Genomic DNA, 27,894 nt, shown 5'->3' with positions numbered 1-27,894 from the left:
CTTAAATAACATAAATGCAAGCAAAACTGAAATCACAAGATCAAAAGTGACAATTGAGGCAAAATTGAATTGAACTTGTTTTCTTAAACCATGTAATAATCCTTTTTAATTAATAATCACGCATAATTCATATATATATATATATATATATATATATATATCATTTCCTTGGGAAAAAATGAAAAGATCAATTCAGAAACTTAATCTGTCTCAATCACCAATAAAAAGAGACGTTCACAAAAAGAACTCAGATTTGCAGACGTGTAAGGTGCAGATGCATTCCGGGGCGCTTGGAATGCATCTAGGATATTTGAATTGTCTTCATACAAGTCAAAAAACAACTTAAACGATAAGAAAATCTTCCAACTCAAACACCTGTAGACAAAGAATTTCATGTCATCCAAGAAAATAAGCTCTGTAAACAAAGTATTTCATCTATTCTAAACATGCTCACTCTTATTGCGTGGTAACAACGCAAATGAACAAAGAAGAAAGAATGATTCGCAGGCACGCCCAAAAACTCTAAAAATAAATAATCTAGGGTTTGTTATTTGGCTAAAGTAGAAGAAGACTACCGGCAGAGCAAAGCAATTCTAGGGTTTGAGAGTAAGGTATGGCGATGGAAAGGCAAGATGTTACTAACGGGGGGCTACTGTATCACGAGGTGCAGGAGTCGAAATTGTGCGCAGTTCACTGCGTGAACACGGTTTTGCAGGGGCCGTTTTTCACTGAGCTGGATTTGGCAAGCATTGCGGCGGATTTGGATCAGCGAGAGAAGCAGATGATGATGGAGGGCGGTCTCGATTCTGCTGATTATTTGCTGTTTATGTCCGAGGGCTCCTCCAATGTCGCGATGGATGGAGATTTTAGTATTCAGGTTCTTACAAGCTCACCTGCTTTTGTTTTCTTTCTGGAATGTTTTGTTGATGGGGGAACATTTACTGGGATGTAACTTCTGTCGGTTAATTTGGGGTTGAATGCAACTTTTTGCTTTTTACGTAGCTCCAAGTTCTGAGTGGGCTGAGTTTGATGGAAGATATGCTTGAGAGACTGTATGTATATAATTTAACTCTTTTAGTGAGCTGACCGTCAGCTTAGTTGGCACGTACTAGGAAAATTTTCTTCGTTGAAATTCACATTGGGGATATCCGTTTGACCTTCTTATTTTAATCTGTTCCCTGGAGATGGTTTTTGACTCAATTTTAATTTAGGCAAGTCTCTGATATTTTACCCAATTTTGATTTTGCCCACGAGTCTAATCCACAATATTGGCGAACTTCCTTCGAGGGTGACACTGGCTTAGGTGTAGAGCATATCAATATTTTGTTTTTCAAATCATTCTACGTAGGGCTTACGCTAAGCCTTGTTGAGTGACGCTGACGCTTAGTGGGTTGGATGCAGTGTTCTTATCATTTTTAACTCAGCCGACTTGGACTTGCATCCGGCCTTGTTCTTTTGGGTTCGGTATTAGCCAATTATAATCCAGCCTAGTGCCTTATTCTTTTGGTCTCCCCCCGCAATTTGGATGTGGAATTTTATGCAATTTTATTCAGCTCAACTTTGTCTGGCACTGGCCTTGCACTTGCATTTATTTGTTGGATTTGGCCGAGCAAGTTTGATGTGATCTTTTATCCAACAGGAGATCAATCCAAGTGCCAGTTTTATCCATTCAATTCAGTCCACGTGAGATTTTCATCTAGCTTTGTTCTTTGGGTGTAACTTGGCAAGGATAATGTATTGTATCAAGTTGGATGTAATCTTTTAACTATTTTTAACTCGCCTCAGCCTCATTTGTTGAGCATGATCTGGCAAGAATGTTGGAGTATTTCACCCAATCTCAGTTCACCCCCTCGAGACATGCACCCAACCTTGTTTGTATGGTGTGTGCAGCAAGTTGGATATGATATTTTAGCCAATTTGAACACCTTGTTAGCTTCGGAATGTGAAGACAGGGCTCCTGATCAAAGTCGCATGATACCGCCACTTTAATCTGTGATTATTTATTTTTGTTATATAGTTTAGATGAATTTAAATTAATGGATGCACCCTGCAAAAGTGAATGTGGTATGTTATCCATTTAAAACACTTTTTTCATGTTTCATATGGATTTGAATCTGGTGTTGTGAGATGAACTGTTTGATCCTCTAGCATGAGCTCATTTCATATTCTAATTTTACTCCCAAATGTTAGTTTTGGAAAACCACGATAATGCTACTTTAGTCTGCGATTATTTATTTTATTTATAGTTTAGACGAATTTAAATTAATGGAGGCACCCTGCAAAAGTGAACCTGATATGTTAAACATTTTAAACACTTTTTTCTTGTTTCATACGGATTTGAATCCGGTGTTGTGAGATGAACTGCTCGATCCTCTAGCATGAGCTCATTTCATATTCTAACTTTACTCCTAAATGTTAGTTTTGAAAAAGTCATGGGCGGTAACCATTTGCCAACAATTTTTTACCCATTTCTAAGTAGTCCAATGAATTGGATTTATGTTTAATGGCGTTTCCAGGATAGAGATGATACATTGTCCCCTTTTAGTTAAGTCAGGCTGTGTGGCCCAATCCTTGTCTTCCTTCGTAAGCATAGACAAGAATAAATAAATTTAATAGAGCCATATATGGGGATTTCAAGTGCAACAATCAATAAGCTATAATAAATAACATTTAGTCCCACTATTATGGGCACATGAATTTCCATAGAGGAGTATTTATTTGCTAGGAGCTATAAGTTGATTTTCAAGACAATTGGGGAGCTATTTGAGAAGGATTTTTGCTGCAATTAATAAATCTCATTTTGAGGCTTTATGAATCATCAATTTGTGTAGTTGGTTCTCTTGTTGTCATATATTGAAGTCATGTTTGCTTTTGAAGGCATTGACAATTTCCATGTAAGTTCTGCTACAATTTGAGTTATTTGTGCAACTATCAAGCTAGGGTGGAAACCTTTGGATTAGGTAGTGAGATGACAAAAAACTACTGAATTTCTAAAGAAAATCTCATTTAGAGTTTGTAATTTTTTTGAAGGTTATGCTTATTATGCAGTAATTGGTAATATTGATAGTATTAACAAATGATCGAAAAGATCATTATAAAGAATTTACAAGGTAGAAAGAATAGAAAGTTTCTACAAAGAAACTTAATAAACAATCTTATCTACAAAGATTTATACATATTACATAGATGACCTTTAAAGTAATTAAATAACATTTTAATACCCTCCCTTAATGATGAATCTATAAATAACACTAGACTGGCCTCCAAATTCAGCAAATTTATATAGACCAAGAGGTTTGGTGAGAATATCTGTAGTTTGATCCTTTGTTGGAACATATTGTAACTGACCCTTACCATCTTCAACCAACTACCAAATGTAATGGCAATGAATGTACACATGTTTGGTTCTTTCATGGAAGACCCTTTTTTTGACAAATTTGAGAACTCCCTAATTATCAGAGAGCAAGGGAGTCAGGCCTAACTGAGATAAAAGCATATCCACAACATCCAACGAAGCTAAACTGTCTCGCAAGCTGCCTTAATAGCTTCTCAACTCTCTGCTTCTGTGGAGGAGAGGGAGACTTCATGTTGCTTTTTACTAGTCTAGGTGACTACACCAGAACTCAAATTGGCACATATTCATGAAGTGTAGAATGTAGCTCACTACAAAATTGAGAGTAGGTCTAATGGAAGTGAGATAGATAAGATTGTCCACAAGTTACATGTAGGTCGTTTCATCAACAGGAGGAGAATCATACTTTGCTGACAGCTTCAGTCCTTTTTGCATAGGCATGGAAGTAGGTTTACATTCTGCATTCAAAATCTGTCTAGTAAGTTGCTGACATACTTAGACTGAAAAATAAAGATGCTACTATCATTCTATCAAACCTCAACACCTAAACAATAATGGAGAAGCCCCAAATGTCATATCAAAATCCTTGCACAGGTCTTGCTTGATTTCTGCAATCAAATGTGCATAACTGTTGGTAATGATCAAGTCATCCACATAGACAACAAGAAAGAGAACATCATCACTAGAGTGTTTTATATACATATTACTATTAGAAGGGCAACACTGAATACCATGGGTAACCAAGTACTCATTAATCTTGATGTGCCACACTCAACGGGCTTGTTTGAGTCAATAGAGTGCTTTTTGGAATTGACATACTTGGTGGTCTTTGCCAATAACCTTAGAACCAGGAGGTTGCATTATGTAGACTTCTTTGTGTAACTAACAATTGAGGAAGGCACTCTTAACATTCATTTGATGTACTTTCCATCCAAATTGAGCTGCAATGGCAAGAAGAAGACAAATTGTACTCATCTTGGCAGTAAGAGCAAAAGTCTCCTCATAGTCAACGCCCTCTTGTTGTGCGAACCCTCGAGCAACTAATCTGGCCTTGTATTTATCTAAGGTACCATCTGCCTTATACACCTATTTATAGCTAATGGGATTCTTCCCTTGAGGAAGACCAAAGAGAACCCAGGTGTTGTTCTTCATAAGATTGGTATTCCGCATCCATAGCCTATTCTCACTTTGGAATCCCTTTTGGCTCTTCAAATGTCCAAGGCTCATAAATATTATATGAAGGTTGGCCCTAAGAGCAAAGTTAACTATATTTTCTTTCTTGCCTTTATTTCTATAAGATCTACCCTCGATGAGCTCATGAGGATGAAGGTCATTGATGGTTTTAGCCTAGCTTTTGGGCTGAAGAGTAGAGGTGCCAACATTAGATGGAGGAGTAATAAATGGAGCTGGAGGTTGAAGAGTTTCTGCAACAAGTGGAAGATTAGCATCATCCAAAGGAAAATTAGGTAGTGCATCATCAAATGCAGATCCATCATTGTCCTTCCCATCAAGCGAAATCCAATGGAATTCGAATACCCAAATCAAGTGATCCTCCAAATCCTACTTAAATGAGGAAAGCTGAAAAGGTCCTCATTCTTTAGTAAAGGCAACAGCTCAACTGAAGATAAGACTATCAACATTTGCATTAATTAGTCAGTAAGCCTTTTGGTTGTCACTGTATTCTGTAAACATAACTCCTAGAATCCAACTTCGAGCACTGGGCTTCTGGAATCCATACATATGCTACAGAGCCAAAAACTTTTAAGTAGCTGATCTCAGGTTTGCGACCAATCCAGGCTTTCCTTAGGAGTCTTCCCCTTAACAACATGTGTGGGAGGCTAATTAAGGTGATAGATTGGGAGTAAACATTGCTTCTACCCAATATTTCTTAGGAACATTATTGTGTTCCTTCATAGACTTGGCCATTTTTGTAATGGTGCGGTTGTGACATTCTACATCATTATTTTGTTGAGGGGTGTATGGTGTTGTTAACTGACGTTTTATGCCATGTCTATCACAAAAAGTGGAGAAAGCAGTAGAACAAAACTCCCCCGCATTATTAAATCTAAGAGATGACAATCATACCCTTTTTCTACTAAGGCCTTCAATTTCTACAATAGAGTAAACACATTGAATTTGTCTGAGAAAGTACACGCACATTTTATGACTGATATCATCAACAAAAAGTAAGAAATTGTTGCGCCCAGTAACAAAAGGAGTATTCATTGGATTACATACATTAGTAACTGTAGTACCTTAGAGGTTCACCATGAGTCGCCATTCTTGAACAACATCATGTGTTGCTTTCTAGTTTGACAAGCTCCACAAACTCGCTGATTTGGAGTTTGAATTTCAGCTAGGCCAAGTACTAAATCATCTTGAACAAGTTGAGCAAGATAGTGAATGTTTAGGTGAACATACTGTTGATGCCAGAGATTGTTGATAGAAGATGATTTTGCTGTGAAGGAATGCTCAAGAGAATTACTTGTATCCACATGTTTGTATAAACCATGATCCTCAATGCCAACAACCCCAATAGTTTGTGTTGTACTATCAAGTATTAAACACTTGTATGTACAAAATACCACATCAAGCTAAGGAGAATACTAAGAGAAGATTACATTCCATGCCAAGAAGGCAGTATACATTTGAGGAAAATGTGATTCCTCCCACCAGACTATATCTGAACGTTGCCTTTGCTGACAACAGTATACTCTTTACCTCCTCCAAATATGATTGAATCAGTAAAGGGAGAATTTTTTTGTAAACCAATCACACCAGTGAGTGAAATGCTGAGAAGTACCAGAATCTATATATCAGGGAAAAATTTCACATGGTCTACAGGTCTTTTAGCCATGAAGGCGTTCAAGGCAAACTCTTTTTGCTGTGTGTGCTCAACAACATTGGCTTTAGGCTGAGACCCTCCCTGCTTCCAGTGTTTAGAAGCTAACCAATTGCAACAATCCTTGAGAAAATGGCCATATTTGTGACAGGAGTGAATCTTCTTCTTTGAGCCATACTAAGGTTGACTGGAGCTCCTATTGAGATGAGAGTGCTGAGATTTGCCTTTATCCTTGTGAAAGGATTTAGTTGAAAAGGCTTTCTCAAAAGAGCAAGAGGTTGCTCTACTACCAAATGGTTGTTTCTGACAATCCTCCTACAAATGTTTGGTGCACAGCTTTGGAAATTTCAGATCAACATTAATGGAAGTAATGTTGAGAGTCTAAAGTGCTCATAAGATTTAAATAGTCACTTCAAGGTGATGATTACCATGTCTTCTTCCTCCATTTTCCGACCAATAGCTTCGATCTGATCCGAATGTCCTTAATCTTCATGAGATGCTCCTGTAAGGAAATGTGTTCATCCATCATGGTAGAGAACAACTGGTTCTTTAGAAAGAATGCTCAGCTCTTGTTAGATGTCTCATGGAACTCTTTTAGATGCTGATAGATGTCTGTTGGTGACTTGCTAGAAGGAATCATAGGCCACTGATCATCCATGACATAGAGCTTGAGAAACAAAACCAGCTTCTTGATTCTGGTCATCAAACTTGTCTTGGTCTGCTTGGACTATGGTAGGACGAGTCTCTGTTCCCAAAACAATTGTATCAAGGACACAATGTTTAAAGATTGTCAGCATGTGCTGCACTTGGTGTTACAATTTTTGCCGTTGAATCTCTAGTTGCCTTCCAACATTAGGTTGGTCAATGATGCCATCTTGCATGTTTCAATGCATAGAAAACAAAAATCAAAGAAGAGGCAATAGCACAAAATCTAAAGCACAAATCCAAATGCAGAAAACAGAGGCAAATTTAGGTACAAACTTCAACAAATATTGAAGTACAACTGGCATAGATTTCAAGAAAAAATTCCATCTGGCCCTAAAAAATCCGATCAAGACCTAGAAGAGATCTTAAAAAACCCAGAAGGGATATGAAATTTGAATAGATTTTCGGCTGGCATGGAAGCCAAGGCACTCACAAAATCTTGACAATGATCAAGTTGAGATTTTGAAAAACCCACAAGCAATCTGCAATCAAAATAATTTTTGACTATAAATGGAGGGTCATAACCTAGTAAAAAATGCAGAAAACCCTAGGCAGCCATGGACGAACCAAAAAACTTGTTTGGAAAAATAAAAGTCAAAACATGTGCTGGAATAGGGAGGATAGGCCCGTCATAACAGGTCTGTGTGTCCTAGACGGAGAGAAAGACCATTAAATAATAGAAAGGTCCGTCACTTTGAGCACAAGTCACAGAAAACACAGGTTGGATTGATCAGAAGACACCTGCAAACCAACCATTGTTGGGCATGGATAAAACCCAACCTAGAAGCATAGGTCAAAAACTACCAAACTGGTGAGCGTCAGGCAACAAAAACCTGCAATTTGAGAAAAAAAGTGACCACTTTATGGGATAAACAGAACAGACCCGTGGGTTGCAGAGGGAGTGGCGTGGGTTGCATGCAATGGTCATGTGAGTTTTGGAGAAAAACAATGGCGTCTTGGCAGTAGAAAACCCCATTCAGGTTTTGAAAAAATTCTTGCCAAAAATGTATGAACAAATCTCATAAAATATTTTCAAAAACTTTCATTTAAGAAATTATAAATTTACGAAAATAGGATAATTTCTGATACTATATTAGGCAAGCAATTGGTAAATTATTGATTGTAATAACAAATGATCGAAGAGATCATTATAAAGAATTTACAAGGTAGAAAGAATAAAAAGTTTCTAATAAGAAACTTATATTAGAAACTTAAGAAACAATCTTATCCACAGAGATTTACACATTTTACATAGATGAATATTAAATTAATTAAATAATATTCTAATAATGCTATGCCATTCTTGTAAGTGTCAGTATTATATTTATTTTAAAATTACAGTATATTTGGATAACGATATTATATCCCAGTATATTTGAATGATGATATTCAGTTCCAGCTAGTCTATGAATGGTTTTACTTTATATGCAACCTATTACAAAATTATTTAGCCACAAGTCATCTTAGACAATAGGATGAGTATTGGAGATGATAATCAAGGAGGACATTTCTCAAGTCGGTAGACACACAAAAGAACACAATATGTTAATAGCGAATAATTAAGGAGATGAAATAAATCATGCTTAGTAACTAAAATGGCCCTTGATGTTAGTGGAAAAATTAGAAACATAATACATAAGCAGTTTGTTACTCTGTAGAACTTAACAACTAAAGAGTATCATGCACCAAGCCAAATTGTTCTCTTCATAAACATAGGATCACCAAGTGTTAAGTTTAAAGCATAATGTGAGTCAGAGTATGCAATTATATGATATCAATGGCGCATCATTTGGAGTGTATCAAAATATATCAAGCGAATTGTTGTATCCAACTTTTTTTAGGTGCCTTTGTGGCTACTTGTAAATCTTTTAGAAAATCATTAATTTTTAGCATCAAGCAATGTGTGTTTTGCATTTCATGCTTTCCAATGACGAATTTCATTCATATGATCAATAATGGTGGTGCTAACCATGAGTGGCAATGCTTACGGGTCTAGTTTACATTAGTGTGTGTGTTTAGTCCTTTTGTAATGCTGATAGAGTAGGGTTTGTGAACCACCCATATTATTTTTGTTAATTTGGAAAAATTTAAATTTGGATGTACCATGACTTTCTAAAGATGCATCTTTGATTTTTAGAGGACAAGTGAAAGATTGGAATTGTCCAGTGCCTTGGGGATTGTGGAGGGGATGGTGTGTATGATTGCAAAGTGGGGACATGTCCCTATCCATCATAAATTATTCTTGCTAGGTTACTTTGACTTGTGTGTGACTCTAAAGTGGGGATTTTTCCCTATCCATCATAAATTATTCTTGCTAGGTAGCTTTGACTTGTTTGTGACTCTCTGAGATCAATGAGGCATTATATTCGATTTTGATTCACCATAGTTGACATTTTCATTTTGTTGCAATTTTTGGGTGTGGTCTAGCATGAATTATGCCATATTTATCCGATAGGCTATTCTATTGTAAGAATCGCCCGATGCAATTCAACTCCTTACGCCTGGAAAAGCAAAACCTGACTATAATTCGCTGATAAATCTGTTATTGCTGCTGGAAAAATTTCTCGCTGGAAAAACTCTTGTAGCGAAAATTTTTGTGCTTATTTGCAAGTTGGGAACAACCTGGAGTGTTCAGCTTCGGTCTTATTATCTCTCACGTGTCATATCTTGCAAAGTATTCACGCTTTATTATCTCAATCAGTAAATTCCCAAAAACTTCCAGCTGAGAAAATCACCGAATAAGAGGAAAATTTGTGGATGAAAAAGATTGTTGATCAAAACAATTTATTTCATGAAAGCCAACTAATTTAGCCAATAAGGCTATTATAGGGCGGACATTGTCATGGTCTCTCGCAGGAAAACAAATGCCACTTGCCAAAATCATTAGTGACAAAATGTCTCCACATGATCAAAAAAATTTAAATGTTTGCTGAAACTAATTGAAGTGGATGAATATTATTAGCCAATTTTATGTGTTTTCACTGGCACATGTCGTGCCAAACCTGTTTTTTAATAAATAATTTATTCTGACAGGTTATGTTTCCAGAGAATTTAATCTTTCTTGGTCTTCTGTATAAGTATTAATATAAAATCCTTCAGATTTTTTAATTTAATAACTGTGCAATTTGTTTAACTCAGGTAATAACAAAAGTTTAAATATTGTTTAACCACACCAATACTAAAGATTGGTCTTTTGCTTTTAATAATAAATTAAGACTGACTTTTTTAGTCGTAATGCTTAAATAATTTGAAAATGTATATATATTTAATTTTACTAAATGTTTAGTCTAATTTCATAATTTTTTAAAGATGAATAATAAATAAGCTTAAAGATTTAGAAATGTTATGATGCAAAAATAATAAAAATAATTAACTATTTGATTAGCAATTGCTCAAATATTTTAAACTAAACTAAGTTTGAAGTGTAACTTTAACAAATTAAATAATTATAATTTTATACATTTACACAATAATATGCATAATAAATATTTTAAAAAATAGGAAAAGATATGGTGGTAAAATAAATAATAATAGAATTATTTAATTAGTATTTTAAGTTATTAATTCCTTTATTTGTGACCATTTATATTATTATATAGTAATTTTATAGATCTTCACATTGGGTATTTGTGAATGTTATGAGAACGATATATTAAAATAACTAAAATTGCTATAGCAAGTTAAATATTAATAACTTAAACAATATAAATAATTCTAAAATAATAATTCTAATTAATTTTTTGGAGTGCAAAATGCTAACCATAATGAAGATTAACATAGCTTTTAAAGTTGGTCAATATGTTGTAACTTTGATGTTAGGGTTTTTGTTTTGTTATGGTGGTTGTCTTGTAAGGTTGTTCCACTTTGTGTGTCTTGTGGGTTATGTTGCTTCTGGTCTCAATGGGTTTCGTTAAAGATTTTTTATGTTACTCTTTTATTAACATTGGGTTTTTTGACTTAGTGAAACCAATTTTCCCCTTCAAATCAAAACATGGCTTTTTAAAGTCTAATATATCATGTCAGCAATATGTATTTTGTCATTTACTTACATGATTAGGTCTAGTCAATTATGTTCAAAGTTGAAGAAAATGAAGAAGAGGAAGAGAAATAGGGGAAGGACAAACAAGTAGGAGGAGGAGAAGAAGTAGGACACAGATGAGGAGGATTAGGAGGAGAGAATTGAGAGAATAGGGAGAGGAGGAAGAGAAGATTTGAGAAGAAGGAGAAGTATGATAAGGAGAAAAAAGAAAATGAAAAGGAGAAGTAAAAGAGGAGGAGGACGAGAATGAGTAGAAGGAGAAGAGGAAAAAGGAGAAGGACAAGAAGCGGTAGAAGGAGAAGTGGAAGAAGGAGAAGGAAACTATATTCATTTTCCCACTTCAACCCTCCATATTTTAAATAATATATACATCTCTATCAGTGTAGCCATTGCACCTCTTTTAGGTGCAAATGCTAGTTTGTCTTATTTGAGAATTTCAATTCACTTATCTTGGGACATGGTTCCAACCTTGTCGTCTGAGTGTGATTTAGTGAGAATGATTAGGTGTAGTTCTGAACCCAATTTCATTTCTTCATCAAGTTTCTTCTAGGATTTGAATTTGGTGCTCCTCTATAGAAGCTTTGTTTCTATTGCTTTAGGATGCCATTATTTATTTTGTTTTATTGTTGAATATTTTTAATATTTACTTTTGGATAATCTCTTGGTTGCATTTGTGAAAGTGAGTGAGGCAATTTATCTATTTGAAATGCCCTTTCATCTTTAGTAGGGATTTGAATTTGTGGTTGTGGATGGAGCCTCTAATCCTTATTTACATCTCATTACATTTTCCAATTATGGTTATTTATTTAACTTCTAAAAAATGTCTTGTTGGGTAACCTTTTGGTTGCAATTATATATATAAAAGTAGTTAAACAAATCAGTATATTATTCTTCTTGCTAGGTATGCCTATACTTAGATATGATGAACTAGGTTGGAGAGTCCAATTATGGAGTATTTAACCATGCAATAATAGGTGAACATACAATAAAAGGGAAATATTACTTTATCACAACAATGTGCATAACAAAATATCAAAGTGTAAAGAAAAGACTAGCAAAACTTCAGTGAGCTTCTAACATGCCCTAGCATGAAGCATTTGGTTGCAAAACATATTTTAAAATCTTGGAAAAAGATTTTAATTCTATGCCTAATATTTTATCATTGTTTGACCTCTCCCAATTAGAGTGTCCTATAATTTCCCTTTCCAATCATATGTTCCTCACATACTAACTTGTTGTGATGCCCCCTTCCTAGCTAGTTGAGTTGGGGTTGACCATGAGCCTATTGCAATTGTTTTTTGTAGGCTAATGAGTTAGGGTTAATAGAATTTTGGAGTTAGTTTTTTAATAGTTCAATGTTTAGTTGACCTCTCAACATTATCTTGAGCACAATGCCCTTGTCTAGAGTGTTCTTGGGTTAGTCTTCCAATGCTTGCTATTTTTAGTAAGTCAATTCAAGCCCCGACTATGTCAACTAGTAGGTTTACTATTTTTCAGTATTCTCGATGGATTCAGCTTTGATGACTATCGCAGCATTTATTCAGTCTAGTGGTTTTAAATATAATAACAAGATAAAATTGTGTGAACTTCCTGCCTATTAGTATTAGTAGTTGGAATAGTGGAGACATTGAGCATTCATGCACATCATTAGTTATCTAGGCAATTGCTCTTTGTGATGCTTTACGAGTCACATGTCTTATTGGTTGCTATTGTTAATAATATGCTAATTGACCTCTGTACATTCTAGCTCCCTTTTATTTGGCGATTCCTAGCAAGATAGACGTTTGTAGCAATAACTTAATAGTAGAATTTTTGTCCATCCTTTTTTTTACATTCGATTTGGTCTACTTGAATGTGTTTCTTGCAGGTGTGTTTGTTTAGGTTTTGGATTGCATTCAAGCAGTCACGCTAGAATAAGCACAACTGTGATTATTAGTAGCATTTTGTACCCTTCTTTACAATTCATAACCTTGGATTTGAATAAATGGCCCATTTGTCTCATAAATGAAATGTCTTCAATGCGAAAATTATAAAAGTGAATAAGTATATTAGTAAGAAGTTATTATTATTTAGAGTTATTATACAAAGATTTCAAATATTTTATCTATTTAGTTTTTTACAATAATAAAGTATTGGATATTATAAAAATAATAGATATGTAAAAATTGAATTAAGTATTATAAAACAATCAAAAACATTAAATAAGATCAATTCTACGATAGACAATACAAAAAATATGTAGGCATTTCATAAATTGTCAGTGTTTAAGCTTTTTTAAAACTGTATATTTAATTGGATATAAATGAATGACATCACAAATGTCATTCAAGGAGATAATGTAACTTGTAATGTTAAAATTCAGCAATGTTTATAAAATTATATATAATATTGTATGTCATTTTAGTCATTAATTGAACTGACAAAATTTATATAAAAAGATAATTGGTAATATGATATTTGCAATGACTATTCCCAACACAAACAATTAGAGAGAAATAACTTTTTAAAAATTATTAAATAAAATAATAATTATATACTCTGAATTGTTGCTCTAGATTTCTAATTCTGGATACTTATTTTTAGTATTGAATGGATGCATCAGTATTCCTGCTGCAGGCAGGAGCTAAAAATAAGTTATTAATTAAATAATTTAAAGGTTTATCATTAGTTTAATTTATTTAATAAAGGAAATATAAGGGTTAGTTATAAAGTGAAAGATGATTTATTTTAAATGAATTGGGCCCTTTTATTTTTGAGGCTACATCAAAAGATTAAAAAGTGACTTATATTTAATAAAAGATAAAAATGAAATGGGTAGATTTTCCTTAGAGAGCTATAGAGTCAGTTTTGTGGAGCTCATCACTCATGCTAAGTTTGATATTTGATAATGTCATTTCTTTTAGAGGATTGCTCATCTTTGGTTTGTGAGGACAAATACTCTTGTAGGTAACATTCTCCACATTGTTGAAAGACACAATCTGGAAGATTATGTGGTGTTCATTTGGGCAACACATTGGAGCTTTCTTGGCGATTCATTGTTGCTTATTCTCATGACTCATGTTTCATGAGTAGTGATTCAACATGAATCCATCTCTCATGAGAATAAATGGTACACTTAGCACTCATTGGATCTAGGTGATGCTCATAGGGTTGAAGCACCGGGACTTCTCGGGAGGTCACCAATCCCAGCACTACTCCAGCCTGAGCGCGCTTAACTACGAAGTTTCCTCCATGGTTAAACCCAAAGCTTGCAACCCCATTTGCAAAACCTTCACCAAGTGTTGTGCCTTATGAACCATTCATTAGAAAGCTCCTTAAGCTCATCAATTGAAATTTCCATAGCAAGTCAAATTGTGATATTGCTATCAGGATTTAATTGTGTGATTTTGAGTCAAACTCATTGAACCATGTTTCATGAGTAGTGATTCAACATGAATCCATCTCTCATGAGAATAAATGGAACTCTTAGTACTCATTGGATCTAGGTGATGCTCATAGGGGTGAAGCACCGAGACTTCCTGGGAGGTCACTCATCCCAGTACTACTCTAGCCTGAGCGCACTTAACTGCGGTGAATCTCTCATGAGAATAAATGGAACACTTAGCACTCATTGGATCTAGGTGATGCTCATAGGGGTGAAGCACCGGGACTTCCTGGGAGGTCACCCATCCCAGTACTACTCCAGCTTGAGCGTGCTTAACTGCAGAGTTCCCTCCATGGTTAAACCCAAAGCTTGCAACCCCATTTGCAAAACCTTCACCAAGTGTTGTGCCTTATGAACCATTCATTAGAAAGCCCCTTAAGCTCATCAATTGATAAGTAGGAGATAGTTTCCATAGAAAGTCAAATTGTGATATTGCTATTAGGATTTAACTATGTGATTTTGAGTCAAACTCATTGACCCTTGTTTCAAGAGTAGTGATTCAACACGAATCCATCTCTCATGAAAATAAATGGAACACTTAGTACTCATTGGATCTAGGTGATGCTCACAAAGGTGAAGCTCCATGACTTCTCGGGAGATCACCCATCCTAGTACAACTCCAACCTGAGCGCACTTAACTATGGAGTTTCCTCGATGGTTAAACCCAAAGCTTGCAACCCCATTTGCAAAACCTTCACCAAGTGTTGTGCCTTATGAACCATTTATTAGAAAGCCCCTTAAGCTCATCAATTGATAAGTAGAGATAATTTCCACAGCAAGTCAAATTGTGATATTGCTATTAGGATTTAATTGTGTGATTTTGAGTGAAACTCATTGATCCATGTTTCATGAGTAGTGATTCAACATGTATCCATCTCCCATGAGAATAAATGGAACACTTAGCACTCATTGGATCTAGGTGATGCTCACAGGGGTGAAGCATCAGGACTTCCCGGTAGGTCACCCATCCCAATACTACTCCAGCCTGAGTGTGCTTAACTATGGAGTTTCCTCTATGGTTAAACCCAAAGTTTGCAACCCCATTGCAAAACCTTCACCGAGTGTCCATTCATTAGAAAGCCCTTTAAGCTCATCAATTGATAAGTAGGAGATAATTTCCACAAGTAGTCAAATTGTGATATTGCTATTAGGATTTAACTATATAAGTTTATTCACTTTGATTGGTGTTTTTCGAGCTAGGAGCATTCAAATGTGGCACAACTTTGTACATGACTACTAAGGAGTTGTTCAAATAGTGAATTTTATCAATTTGCACAAGATTTGAATGTTCACCAAAAATCAACACCAAGGATTTGTCTATTCATTGTGTAGTCAAGTCCTCATGTGGAAGTCATAGATGTAGTGATGATATCTTCATTCTTAGCGAGAAAATGGGGAGCTCCAACTAAAGTATTTAGTCTCAATGAATTCTTATGTGTTTTATTAATACCCTAGACTAAGTCATGCAAGAGGAGTAAAGAGTTGGTCCAGTTAGGCAACAAAATGAAATGAAATGAAACTGAATTGCCATAAACTACAGCATACAATCAATATAGCTTAAAAGTTAAGATATATATTTGTTGGTCCCCTTTTAGTACACCTAATTTCAAATTTCCTTCTCTTTAAAAGAGTTCATTGAATTATCATTAGGACTATTAATGTTATCTTATGTTCCCCTTCCCAAGTGGTTTTTTTCTCATTGATTCCTTAGCATGCCTCCTGCAGCTATATAAAAGAGTGATTGCATTAATCCAAGAGAGTGTACTTGAATAAGAAATCGCTACTTTGAAGATTTAAAGGCAGAAACTCATTGGCAAATCAATATGAAATTCAAATGCTCGTATCGAGACCCAGTGTAAATGGTGAGACATGTCCAACCCGACATCATTCTCAAAATCATCCAAAAATCCCAAGGACAAAAAGTAAAGGCAAAGTTTATTGGTTCCAATTTCCCTTTGAAAGCCAACATGGTGTTCTTAAAGCTTATCAAAATCAGGTAGAAGGTTATCCTCATTGGCTCGTAAGAGGCTTTAAAAGGGGTGTTGGAACCATAGTTACACTGCCCTGGGAGATGGGGGGATGTGTAATAAACTTGACTGAATTAAAATGACAAAGCTCTGAGATTTTTAACCGAATCATTTTATCGAATAGTTGGCAAGAAGTTCCTCAAAGTACATAATGCTGAATAGTACTATAGTGAAAAAAAAATTGTTAAACAACCAAAATTTGGTTTATTTTTTCCAGTTCTCTGAATGATTTCCAATAGGTTTAATATTGCAGTACATGTGACTACAGTCCAAACTGATAATTGCGTATTTAATGCTTTAGAACTGTATCGAGTGATAATGTAACATTTAAGTGATGGGCAAGGTGCACATACAGATGGCATATAGAATATTACCAACAACATGGACTAGTCCCACCCCCACATCTTCCAACACCCCACCCGTGACCTAGATGTCTGCTCTTGCAATACGTGGAAAAGAAAACCAATTGTTTATTCCGGGAGTTAACAATACCTCTGATTTCCACCTGCGCTTGGACATGACCCTTTTTCTTGCTCGAACTAACTCCTTGCTACGGTGAATGAGGGCCTGAACTACCAATGGCTACCGCAGCACGCCAAACACCCACTGCCACCTGTAGAGTCCACTCTTCCGGTCTAGTGAACTTCATTCTTACGCCTGGCCCGTGAAGTCCCCTTTTTCTGCGACTTTCCAACACTGAAGAGGGTTTGTTGTGCGTAGCAAATACCCAGGCGGATGTTTCATTGTTAAAATAAATCGGTGCCTTACTACAACATTAACGTTTTCCACACCACGGTATTCTCTTTGTCCCTTCAAGCAGACACCAATTCTTGTATGCAAAAAAAACTCTACTTCCATATTTCAAAAGATGGGATTCAAACTATAGTTTGCTATCTTGCTCAAATATTGTTTACCTCCAAATTCGTTAACCAATACAATACTGAATGAAAGGAAGGTGGGGTAATGTCCAACTCCCTTAGAATTTCTAGACTTGAGGGGTTTCGTCGTCACAGTCTCAGACTAGTCACATTAAAGCAACCAAAACTCACAATATTTTATTCATAAATTCTTGTGTGTTCAAATTCCAATACAAGTTCTTTTATAACCTCGAAGTGAGGGAAAAACAAAGAAGCAAGGAATGTGGGATAAAACGCAATTTTTGCCCTATAGTCACTTAAGTCACTTTATAAAGTAAATAACTTTATAACATAAAGCGACTTTATCCACACACTTTAATAAAATAGTGAGTATATAAAATAAAACCTCCGATGTGACTAGTAGGCATCTTGTTAGCTAATGCCGTTAATCTATCCGGATGTGGAGATAGATTAACCTGGCGCCAAAACACTAGAGCTAAGAAGGGGACATGACAGGATGGGGGGACAAGTTTTCGAGATGGGGGAACAAAGGGGCCTTGATTTGGGGACGGGGGGTTGGCGGGGGGAGTAGGGGTGTATATACTATTACTATACATATGATACTTAAAATGCTAGTTATGAAAAGATGTACTACAATTATACAATATAAGATACAAAGATGTAAAAAATAGTAAACTTAAACATTGAACATTGCATTGAAGTTTTCAACTGGAACATCATTATTGATGATCAAATGACAAACAAACAATGAACATTGAACATTGTACATCAGCAAATAATAAATATTAGTCTATATATCAGTCTTCAGAGCAATAGTATGAGTATTTAGATTCTATTATCTAATAATAAATTACTAAATTGTAATCAATGATCATAACTATAACAAACTTACAAACAAAAATCAGAATCGGCAAGGCCTATTTATTATTATTATTATTTTTATTTTTTAACTTTTTTGTTATTTCTTACATACTGAAATCAACTCAGAATAGCCTAAATCCTACGGAACCATTTAAAGTCAATTTTCGTTTTTTATTTTTATTATTATTATTTTTTTGTTATTTCTTACATACTGAAATCAACTTAGAATAGCCGAAATCCTATGGAACCACTTAAAGTCAATTTTTGTTTTGTATTTTTTTAAAAAAAATTATTTCGTGACGTCTCGGCGTCCCCCCGCATTAAAGGAGGCACGGTCGCGTCCCTTGCACCCATAGGGGACGCCGAAATGTCTCATTGTCTTAGGCGGAGGTGGCGCTCTAACTAGTGCCGCTCGAAACGCTGAGACAGTGTCCCCTTGTCCCGAGTGCGTCCCTATTTTTGAGACGGCCCAATTTTTTGGGAGGGACTCGTCCCTGTGTTACACTGGTTGGAACTCTTGTCGAAGCCCAATACTCATGATAGTATCTCCTTCGGCGATCTCACACTGAGCTCGATAGGCGGAACCCGATGGAGCTGTTGGCTTTTTTGAAATTTCGACAAGAGAGATGGGTGTTTAGAATTGAAAAATGCTTGAACTGCATCTTTTTATTTTACTCGAATAATTAGAGTCTATGCGGTATTTGGCAAAGTAGCGATATTGACAAGTCCTGATAATGTCAATGAGGTTTCGAACATGGGGTTGCAGAATGCATCTTTCCAGGAACAACTTAAACCTTGATGGCAAGGATATTGAGCTAGGCAAAAGAAATAGTTCGATTAAGGGCTCTTTATAATATATGGGGAAAGGTTTGGTAAGAAGAAAGCTAGGTGCCTTTGGGGCGCTTGTATTCATGCGGGCTTGAACTTAAACAAGTATGACCAAATAGATACAAATTTCATCGGAAATCGATATTTCACTTCCTATGTCGGAACCCGATACAAGTTACATGACCGTTTGAAAACCCAATGAAGTATTGGAAATCTCAAAACCCGATGCTTGACCTCTTGGTGGATTACAGTAAATGGTAAGACACCGGGTTCTGCAAAGTCACTTTCATGCTACCTCATTGAGTAAATCGGAAGTTGAAGTAATTGGACTCCAACAAGATGCCAAAACCTTTCAAATTCTTGATGATAAAAGGTATATCAACTTCAATAGCAATGTCCATTATTGAAATTCGTAGGGTGCTTTTTAATGTTTCCTTGCCATTTAAATGCAGAAGTTTTTGTATCTAATTCGACCACTACGAAATATGGAAATCCGGATGAAGAATTTCCACTAGGGAAGCTTGTTGATGGTAGGTTTCCGAGGGTGGATCATGTCTCTGGTCAAGTTGAGATGACACTTAGCAGAAGCAGCCAAAAGTGATTTGACTAAGCAGAATATTCATGTTGGAGACATTATATCAGGGGTTATTAACTGTGTTGAACACTTTGGCGTATTGATAATAGTAACACAGTATCGTTCTGCCACACATCAGATCTATCAGATAATAATATTGATAACATTCTAATGAAATGCAGTGTTGGTGAGAGTGTTGAAGCCAAGGTTCTTAAGGTTGATGAGAAAGACCATCACATTAGGGTTGGGGGATTTTAATGCTATTCCTGACATGTCAGCACTTTATGTCATTGAGCTGATGAATTCTGATCCCAGAGCATTAGACACCTCAAAACCTGACACCAGTTCCGAAATTGATTTAATGAATTGAATGAGGTAAAATTTCAATGTTACATTTTTGGAGACTCCTCCATATTCCAAAGGCTGTTGACTTCCCTCAAGTTTTGCCTATGGGTTTGGAGAACAGTTTTGTAGATCTCCTTTAGATTAGAAAAAGTGCTATCCCATTCTGTCTTGGCTTTATGCAATCATTGGTTTTGATATCCCCGCATTTGCTGTTTTGTGGATTATGTCTTTTGAGGAAGGTTCGATAGTCTGGAGTTTGTATTCATAATGTCAGATTTACATATTCTCTTTCATACACCGGAGAATTTTATACAAAACAAATAAATGCAAGGGGTTGAACTTGTGTGCCATTTTGAATTTTTGTGATTTTTCCTGAGAGGCTTGAACCTACCTGTATGATATGATTTGGAAGAAAGAACAGAAGAAATTCTTATATATATAATATTTTAAATGGTCAGTGATGCTAAAGCAGATTAATACAAGTCAAAAGTTCGGTATCAATAAAGTACACAAAATAAAATCTTGGAATTGGTAGCACCAAATGAGAGGGGGCAGATCCAATTGGGTAAATTCTAGATCTAAGACAGCATGCAAAAAGTATAGAATACTAATCAATCCTGTGAAAATAAGTCCCATTATGGAGAAGTCAGAGAAAAAAGCCTTCGGAGGGCAAAGCACTAGTCTGTTTCAAAATCTATAGTAGAAGAATAATGAGCACTGGATCCTTCAGGCCTTACAATGCTTTAGGTTGTGACAATCATGTAACCTAAAAACACTGTTTATTGAAATGGTTTCGGCTTGCTTGTCTCACACATTTGTGAATGTGACTTCATAACAAATTTTGTAGGTAATTTCTTTTGCTTTTATTTTGTATCATAGATTGTTAAATTCCCTAATCACTTATATAGGGATTGTTGGTTTTGATATCCCTGCATTTGCTGTTTTGTGGATTATGTTTTTCGAGGAAGGTTCGATAGTCTGGATTTTGTATTCATAATCTCAGGTTTACATATTCTCTTTCATACACCCAAGAATTTTATACAAAACGAATAAATGCAAGAGGTTGAACTTGTGTGCCATTTTGAATTTTTGTGATTTTTCCTGAGAGGCTTGAACCTACCTGTATGATATGATTTGGAAGAAAGAACAGAAGAAATTCTTATATATGTAATATTTTAAATGGTCAGTGATGCCAAAGCAGATTAATACAAGTCAAAAGTTCGGTATCAATAAAGTACGCAAAATAAAATCTTGGAATTGGTAGAACCAAATGAGAGGGGGCAGATCCAATTGGGTAAGTTCTAGATCTAAGACAGCATACAAAAAGTATAGAATACCAATCAATCCTGTGAAAATAAGTCCCATTATGGAGAAGTCAGAGAAAAGAGCCTTCAGAGGGCAAAGCACTAGTCTGTTTCAAAATCTATAGTAGAAGAATAATGAGCACTGGATCCTTCAGGTCTTACAATGCTTTAGGTTGTGACAATCATGTAACCTAAAAACACTGTTTATTGAAATGGTTTCGGTTTGCTTGTCTCACACATTTGTGAATGTGACTTCATAACAAATTTTGTAGGTAATTTCTTTTGCTTTTATTTTGTATCATAGATTGTTAAATTCCCTAATCACTTATATAGGGACACGTTTATTCTATATTGCTTTGGAATTCGCAATATAATTCATATGAATCTATGATATATTGTACAATGGAGTGATTGTTGACAGAATTCTTCTTGAATTATTTGGCAGGTTTTAGAGAAGGCTTTAGAGATTTGGGATCTTCGAGTGATTCCGTTTGATTCACCATTGGCAGATGAAGCCCAGAGAGACCCTCAGAATGAAGAGGGGTTTATATGTCACCTCCAGGACCATTGGTTTTGCATCAGGAAAGTTGGTGGAGAGTGGTACAATTTCAATAGTCTCTATCCTGCTCCTGAGCATCTCTCCAAGTTCTATCTGTCTGCCTATATGGACACTCTTAAGAGTGCTGGCTGGAGCATCTTCCTTGTAAGAGGTAATTTTCCAAAAGAATGTCCTGTCCCCAGTTCAGAAAGCAGTAATGCTTTTGGGCAATGGTTCACGCCTGAAGATGCAGAGAGGATTGTCAAATCCACATCAGTGACACACAATACTTCCCATGAACAGAAGTCTGTATCAGTTCTTTCTTCACCTTCTAATGCACAAGGAGGTACAACTTTAAGTGTTGATAATTCTAATTATGAAGACTCTCAGTTGAGGGCTGCAATAGCTGCTAGTTTGCGACATGATGCTTCACAATGTGAAAATCCTAGTGTTCAGGGTTACTATACAAATTCACCCAGCAGGCCATTGGACTCTGTGCATGGTATGTCAGATGATGAAGATAAAGAATTGATGGCAGCCATTGCAGCCAGTCTGAAGGATTCTACCTCAGGTAGTGGGACCTCTAAGAATCAAGATGTTCCTCATCCGGCAACACTTGTTTTGCCAAGCCCAACAAATCTGGAGCAAAATGTTGGATTGTTGCCCACTTCCACTCATATTCCTTCACCATCCATCAATATCTCAAGGGATGCATATCATAGTCAGCAGGAAACATTCCTTCCTACAACAATGCAGGCTAACTTGCAGGAGAAACAAGATCTCGCCCCCGCTTCCACATTAGCTTCAAGTGTGCAGAACTCTTCTCTGTCTCAGGATGATCATACACCCATCAATCAGGTGCACCAGGTCACAGCTCCAATGCCAGATACAGTGTCTATCAACACTGGCTACTCAAATGTTTCTGAATTAGCAGCTGCAATGGCGGCAAGTCTAGCTGATGTACAAGTGCCTCCACAGAGAAATGATCAGATATAATTTGAATCTGACTCCAGCAGTGACTATGATGACATGCACAAAAATTCCATTCTGGGGTTCCTTATCAATGTGTTCTTGGATTCCATGTTTACCAAAATACTTTCCCCATTACACAATTTTGATGGTATTTTTTGGTCTATATGTTGAATTATTGTGGTGCAGGTCTCAAGTCCTATTAAATTTTTTAAAATTTGCACTCAAGCACCCTCTCTGTTGGTGCCTTTATCTTTTGGTACTAGAGCATTGGAAGGCTGGTTATTAGCACATGTGAAGAGGACTAAAGTTCAACTCTGCATTTGATATTGATTTGGGGTCAAAGCACTCTACAAATTCTTAGTGTTCGCCACATATATTATTTTCTTCTTGTCTAAGGTCATTTATCAAATTCTACAAGCATTGCTAGAATACCAAAAATCGAAGTACAGGAAGATTGGAGGATATCATACAGGAAACAGTAACTTCAGTCTAGTACCAGCTATCAATATAACCAAAGTGCATTTGTATTACTCTCAACAAAGTATGCAGTTATAGTGAGACAATACTCTCATTCATTCAGCGTTATGCAAGAGAAACAATGTTAAATCATATCTAGCACCAGTATATTACATATTGCTGGAACTTCTTTACATGTGTTCAAGTGAAGAATGCAACTGATGCAATATAAAATATGAGTGTTGAAAATTTATATTTGTGTCAATTGTGTATTGCATTCTACCTGGAGGAATGAATCTCTCAGAAACCAAGCTTTAATTTAATCTGGACCATTTTTTCCTCATAAAATAGATTCATGGCTTTTGTGTGAAGAATGCCGATTCACGGCTTCAGTGTCACCTTATACTCCTCTAGTCACCTCCGTTAAATTGGCTGACTGCTGTGTTGACTGCTGCACATTGTTTTAAGCATGTCTCTGTTTGCAGCTTACCCTGTCAGTGGTCTTCCATGATTAAATATTATTTAGGATTGCCCTATAAATTTCATTTACTAGCAACAACAATTTTTACCATGTGTTTGCTATTTGTTTTAAATTTTAAAGTTGTTTTTTTATCGGTAACAGTTATATTTTATTAATATAAAGATTGGAGATTATATATCAAAGTTGCCATCAAGTGGCTAGAGAAAACCCTTACATCCCTTTACATAGATTCCGAAAAACACCCTTCTATCCCCTAAACCCCGAAGACAAACATCTGGACACTAAGCACAAGCAAGTTTAGACTTTGAACAAAAAAGGACATCAAGAACTCTACACCCCTCACTGTTGGAACGGCATGGCAGCCTCCTCATGAGAGAAATTGGGGGAACTATCCCCAGCATCAGGCACCACTGCTAGCATAACACCACTTGGACCTGCACCACCCCCTCGCTCCACCAGCAAGGACACATCCACCCCTGCGACAGCACCACCCCGTAGGAGGCAACCCCACAACCCGACTTCCTATCAGCAGAAGTGCCACTAACCTTCCTTGCAGACATGGGTACATGGGGTCTCACCACCAGTTGCCCATCTTCCCCTATTGGGGTTGTGGATTTACTGGGAGTGATCTTACGTTTCCTTCCTCCAATCGGCAACCCCACAACCCGACTTCCTACCAGCAGAAGTGCCACTAACCTTCCTTGCACACATGGGTACATGAGTTCTCACCATCGGTCGCCCACCTTCCCCTATTGGGGTGGTGGATTTACTGGGATTGATCTTACGTTTCCTTCCTCCAATCGGCAACCCCCACACTTCTCGTCTCTCATGGGCATTTAGGAAATCCAAAAGTGGGTTCTACCCCTCTTTCATTTTTGGCAAATGTACACTTTCCAGGTTTGCAGAGGACCACACCACCAGTGGTTGGAGCTCATCGTCACCAGCACCAATTAGCCTCCATGGACTGGCGCCCATATGCAAAAGCCAACCCCTATCTTTTCCCTTGCAATGATGTCATCCAACCCGATAGCCCATTTTGGCTCCAAACAGGCCCTTGCAGCCCTTTGCACTTTCTCTCTGCTTGAACCCACCATTAAATCAAGACCCAGAAAGAGGGATGAGATATCCAGGTTTGAACGCAACCTCCAATATCTTTGCAAATATTCCTAGCCAAACACCAAGCACACAGCTTGCCAAAAATTCTCATTGTCATATTTGAAGACATTGCCCAACTACTTAACCGAAATTACCTCTGTGAAAGACGGAATCTGACCCTCCATTCAGAGAACAAATTGCCTCCATCTTACTTCTCCACGACACCAAACTGGCTTCCAAAAACACCTTAATACTGACTGCAGACACCTTTTAATGACTCCAGAATCAGCACCACAATCAAGATTAGATCATTTCATCATGAAATCACATGGCAAATTGAGGCACACATGCCTACACCAACGGACTGTATGATCTTCTACCTCTGAGTCGGTCACCCCGACTTCAATTAAACTCTCAACACTTCAAAAAACATTGCAAGTACCCATCGAAGTATTTGAACTCTAAAGTAAGTTTGAGTGTGAAGCATTTACAAATCGAAAATCTTCAAAAAGCACAAATTTGTCCTTAAGTGACCCTGCCACAGGAACATTTGACAACTTATCTGCTGGATCATTGGCTTCCCTAAACACACGGGTAACCCGATATTCATCTGCTTCCTCTAACAAGGCTTTGATTTGCTTAATGTACTTATTAAATGCCACACGTCCAACTCTCCCTTCACGATGCTATTGACTACTATTTGCGAGTCACCTTCCAAGTGAATCTTTAGCCCAGCTGAATCCCCATTAAAACTTCAACAGCTGCCTGACACTCAGCTAAATTGTTGGTGCCATCAGCAACATGCTTGGACCCTATGGCCAAAATGTTGCCATCCTCGTCTCGCACTATGACACCAATACCTTAAGGCTCATGTGATTGCCTTTAGAAGCTCCATCGAAGTTAATTTTAACCCCACCTAAGCTCGGAAGGGCACCACTTTATCCCTATCTGACTACAAAGGATTCACCCTTTTAAACCCATTAACAAACATTTTTAATTTGCAGTTCTACTATCATACATAACCCCCTTTTTTCTCCAACGAATCAAAGAACATTTCATTTTTAGAGAGATTAAACATTAAGAGCTATAGAAATACTAAATGGATTCCCTGGGAATAAATCATTAGCTTACTCCAACTGACTTTAGCGTCGAGAAAAGATGTTTTCTTATTCACGCGAATCAGAAACAGACATTGACGGAAGCCAAATATTCCGAAGTTTCTGGAAGCACAAGTGTAACACCCTGAAATGTTTTCCACTTTGCAAGCGGCTTTTTTCCATGTTTAGATAGGATTGAACACGTGAATCATCCATAGTTCACAAAGCAGAAAATTAACAGAGACAACTAATCCAACCCTCTGAAACTTAATTTATCATCACAATTGTTTGTGTAAGATGGTTCGCGATTATCTGTTTGCGTTGTATGCAGGCATATTAGGGAGGACGAATAAAATCTATCATGACGAAAATAATGTTTTTATTGATTGCCAACTGAGGGATACTAAATCGTGTAAATTGAATCATTCATTGTTGGGGTGATCACCTAAGTACCAAACAAACAAATGTTTTTACACATTTATTGCCTTTCACGTTTGGCGGTGGTACCCAATTGGCAAAATTTGGGTTTGAAATTTAACGTATCAAGCATTCGACGACATTAGAACTGCATGCAAATGAACTTTAGTCTCTGATGACGGGTTTGTCCAATCTAATCTTCCATTAAAGTGGAGATAGAAAGTAAGTTGGCTCAATTAATATACAATCATTTATTTCACAAGTTGTAAATGATTTCACCTAACTGTGAACTGTCTTTATGCGTTGGCTATACTGCATCCTAGTGTATGCCCCGGTATAAAAGCACGCCATTAAGTCTCATGCTTATTTCATAACCCATGGACTTGGAAGGAATAAGTCCAACCAATGAAGTGTATTTCATTGGCGTTGAATGCTGCGTGTAATATTATCAGTGGGAAACATGCACAAAGTGCATTTGGTTGGCTTTGAATGTTTCTATCATTTAAGATCTATCATTGTGATATTGCTATCAGGTATTTTCTGTGTGATTTTTGAGTCAAACTCATTGACCCATGTTTCATGAGTAGTGATTCAACATGAATCCATCTCTCATAAGAATAAATGGAACACTTAGCACTCATTGGATCTAGGTGATCTCCTACTTATCAATTGATGAGCTTAAGGGGCTTTCTAATGAATGGTTCATATGGCACAACACTAGGTGAAGGTTTTGCAAATGGGGTTGCAAGCTTTGGGCTTAACCATGGAGGAAACTCTGTAGTTAAGTGCGCTTAGGATGGAGTAGTACTGGAATGGGTGACCTCCCGGGAAGTCTCGGTGCTTCACCCCTGTGAGCATCACTTAGATCCAATGAGTGCTAAGTGTTCCATTTATTCTCATGAGAGATGGATTCATGTTGAATCACTACTCATGAAACATGACTTAATGAGTTTGACTCAAAAAACACACAATTAAATCTTGATAGCAATATCACAATTTGACTTGCTGTGGAAATTATCTCCTACTTATCAAGATCTATCATGCGAATTTTATTTTGTTTGATTTCATTTCTGCGTGCTAATGATATTAATTTAGCGTGAAGGGAATTGAAGGTGTACAATGGATTTTCAAATATTATTTCTGATATTAAATAACAAAAGAAAAAAAAAGGTGGTTGATTCTTATAAAGTCAAACTAGTAATGATATTATTTATGAGTATAATAGTTATTAATCTACATCAAGAGTGGGTAGATAATTCATTCAATGCTAGGATGAGAATGAGAAATTGAAGAACATCAATAGATAATTGTCCAAACAATATTATAGGAGGATCCCCCAACAAGGAGCTACAAGTGGGGAAGTTGTCTTTGTGAGACTAGCAACACAAGGAGCAAAGTCTTGACTAGGTTGTACTCACTAGCCAAAGGCAAGAGTAGGACAAAAGCAACAAACAATGAAGGATGCATGTGGATAGAGGGGGTCACACTAGTAGTAAGAGGTAGAGTAGGATCCACTAGGTCAGAGGAGGCCAAGTCAACAAGAAGAGCATCATCTTGGAGTCTTCATTATTAGCATGTGAAGAGTCATCAAAGGAAGTCAAAAGCTAAGACAATCAAATGATCCCCATTAGCGCCATTCAACCAGGTGGCAACGCCTTC

The 27,894-nt window shown here is 36.6% G+C and overlaps 1 protein-coding gene across 1 annotated transcript; it reads left to right on the top strand.

Annotated features, from left to right (window-relative positions):
* The first annotated feature begins 351 nt into the window (after window positions 1–351).
* LOC149545075 (Josephin family protein) lies at window positions 352–23,398 on the top strand. Its single transcript, XM_089795572.1, has 2 exons — window positions 352–877; window positions 21,625–23,398. The coding sequence occupies exons 1-2, from the start codon at window positions 614–616 to the stop codon at window positions 22,711–22,713; spliced, it is 1,353 nt and encodes a 450-aa protein (XP_089651698.1). The 5' UTR covers window positions 352–613; the 3' UTR covers window positions 22,714–23,398.
* The last annotated feature ends 4,496 nt before the right edge of the window (window positions 23,399–27,894 follow it).

Source organism: Cupressus sempervirens, chromosome 8 (genome assembly GCF_028749045.1).
Source record: "Cupressus sempervirens isolate cs-2001-9-10 chromosome 8, ASM2874904v1, whole genome shotgun sequence".
Taxonomy (NCBI): Eukaryota; Viridiplantae; Streptophyta; class Pinopsida; order Cupressales; family Cupressaceae; genus Cupressus; species Cupressus sempervirens.
Note: the sequence above shows the minus strand (reverse complement) of the source record. Positions and strands in the feature narration are given on the sequence as shown.

Bases quoted from the DNA above. Each gene is read 5' to 3' on its own strand.
- LOC149545075 (XM_089795572.1), top strand. From the start codon at position 614: ATGGCGATGGAAAGGCAAGATGTTACTAACGGGGGGCTACTGTATCAC. The intron at 878-21,624 runs GTTCTTACAAGC...ATTATTTGGCAG, and splicing joins ATGGAGATTTTAGTATTCAG to GTTTTAGAGAAGGCTTTAGA.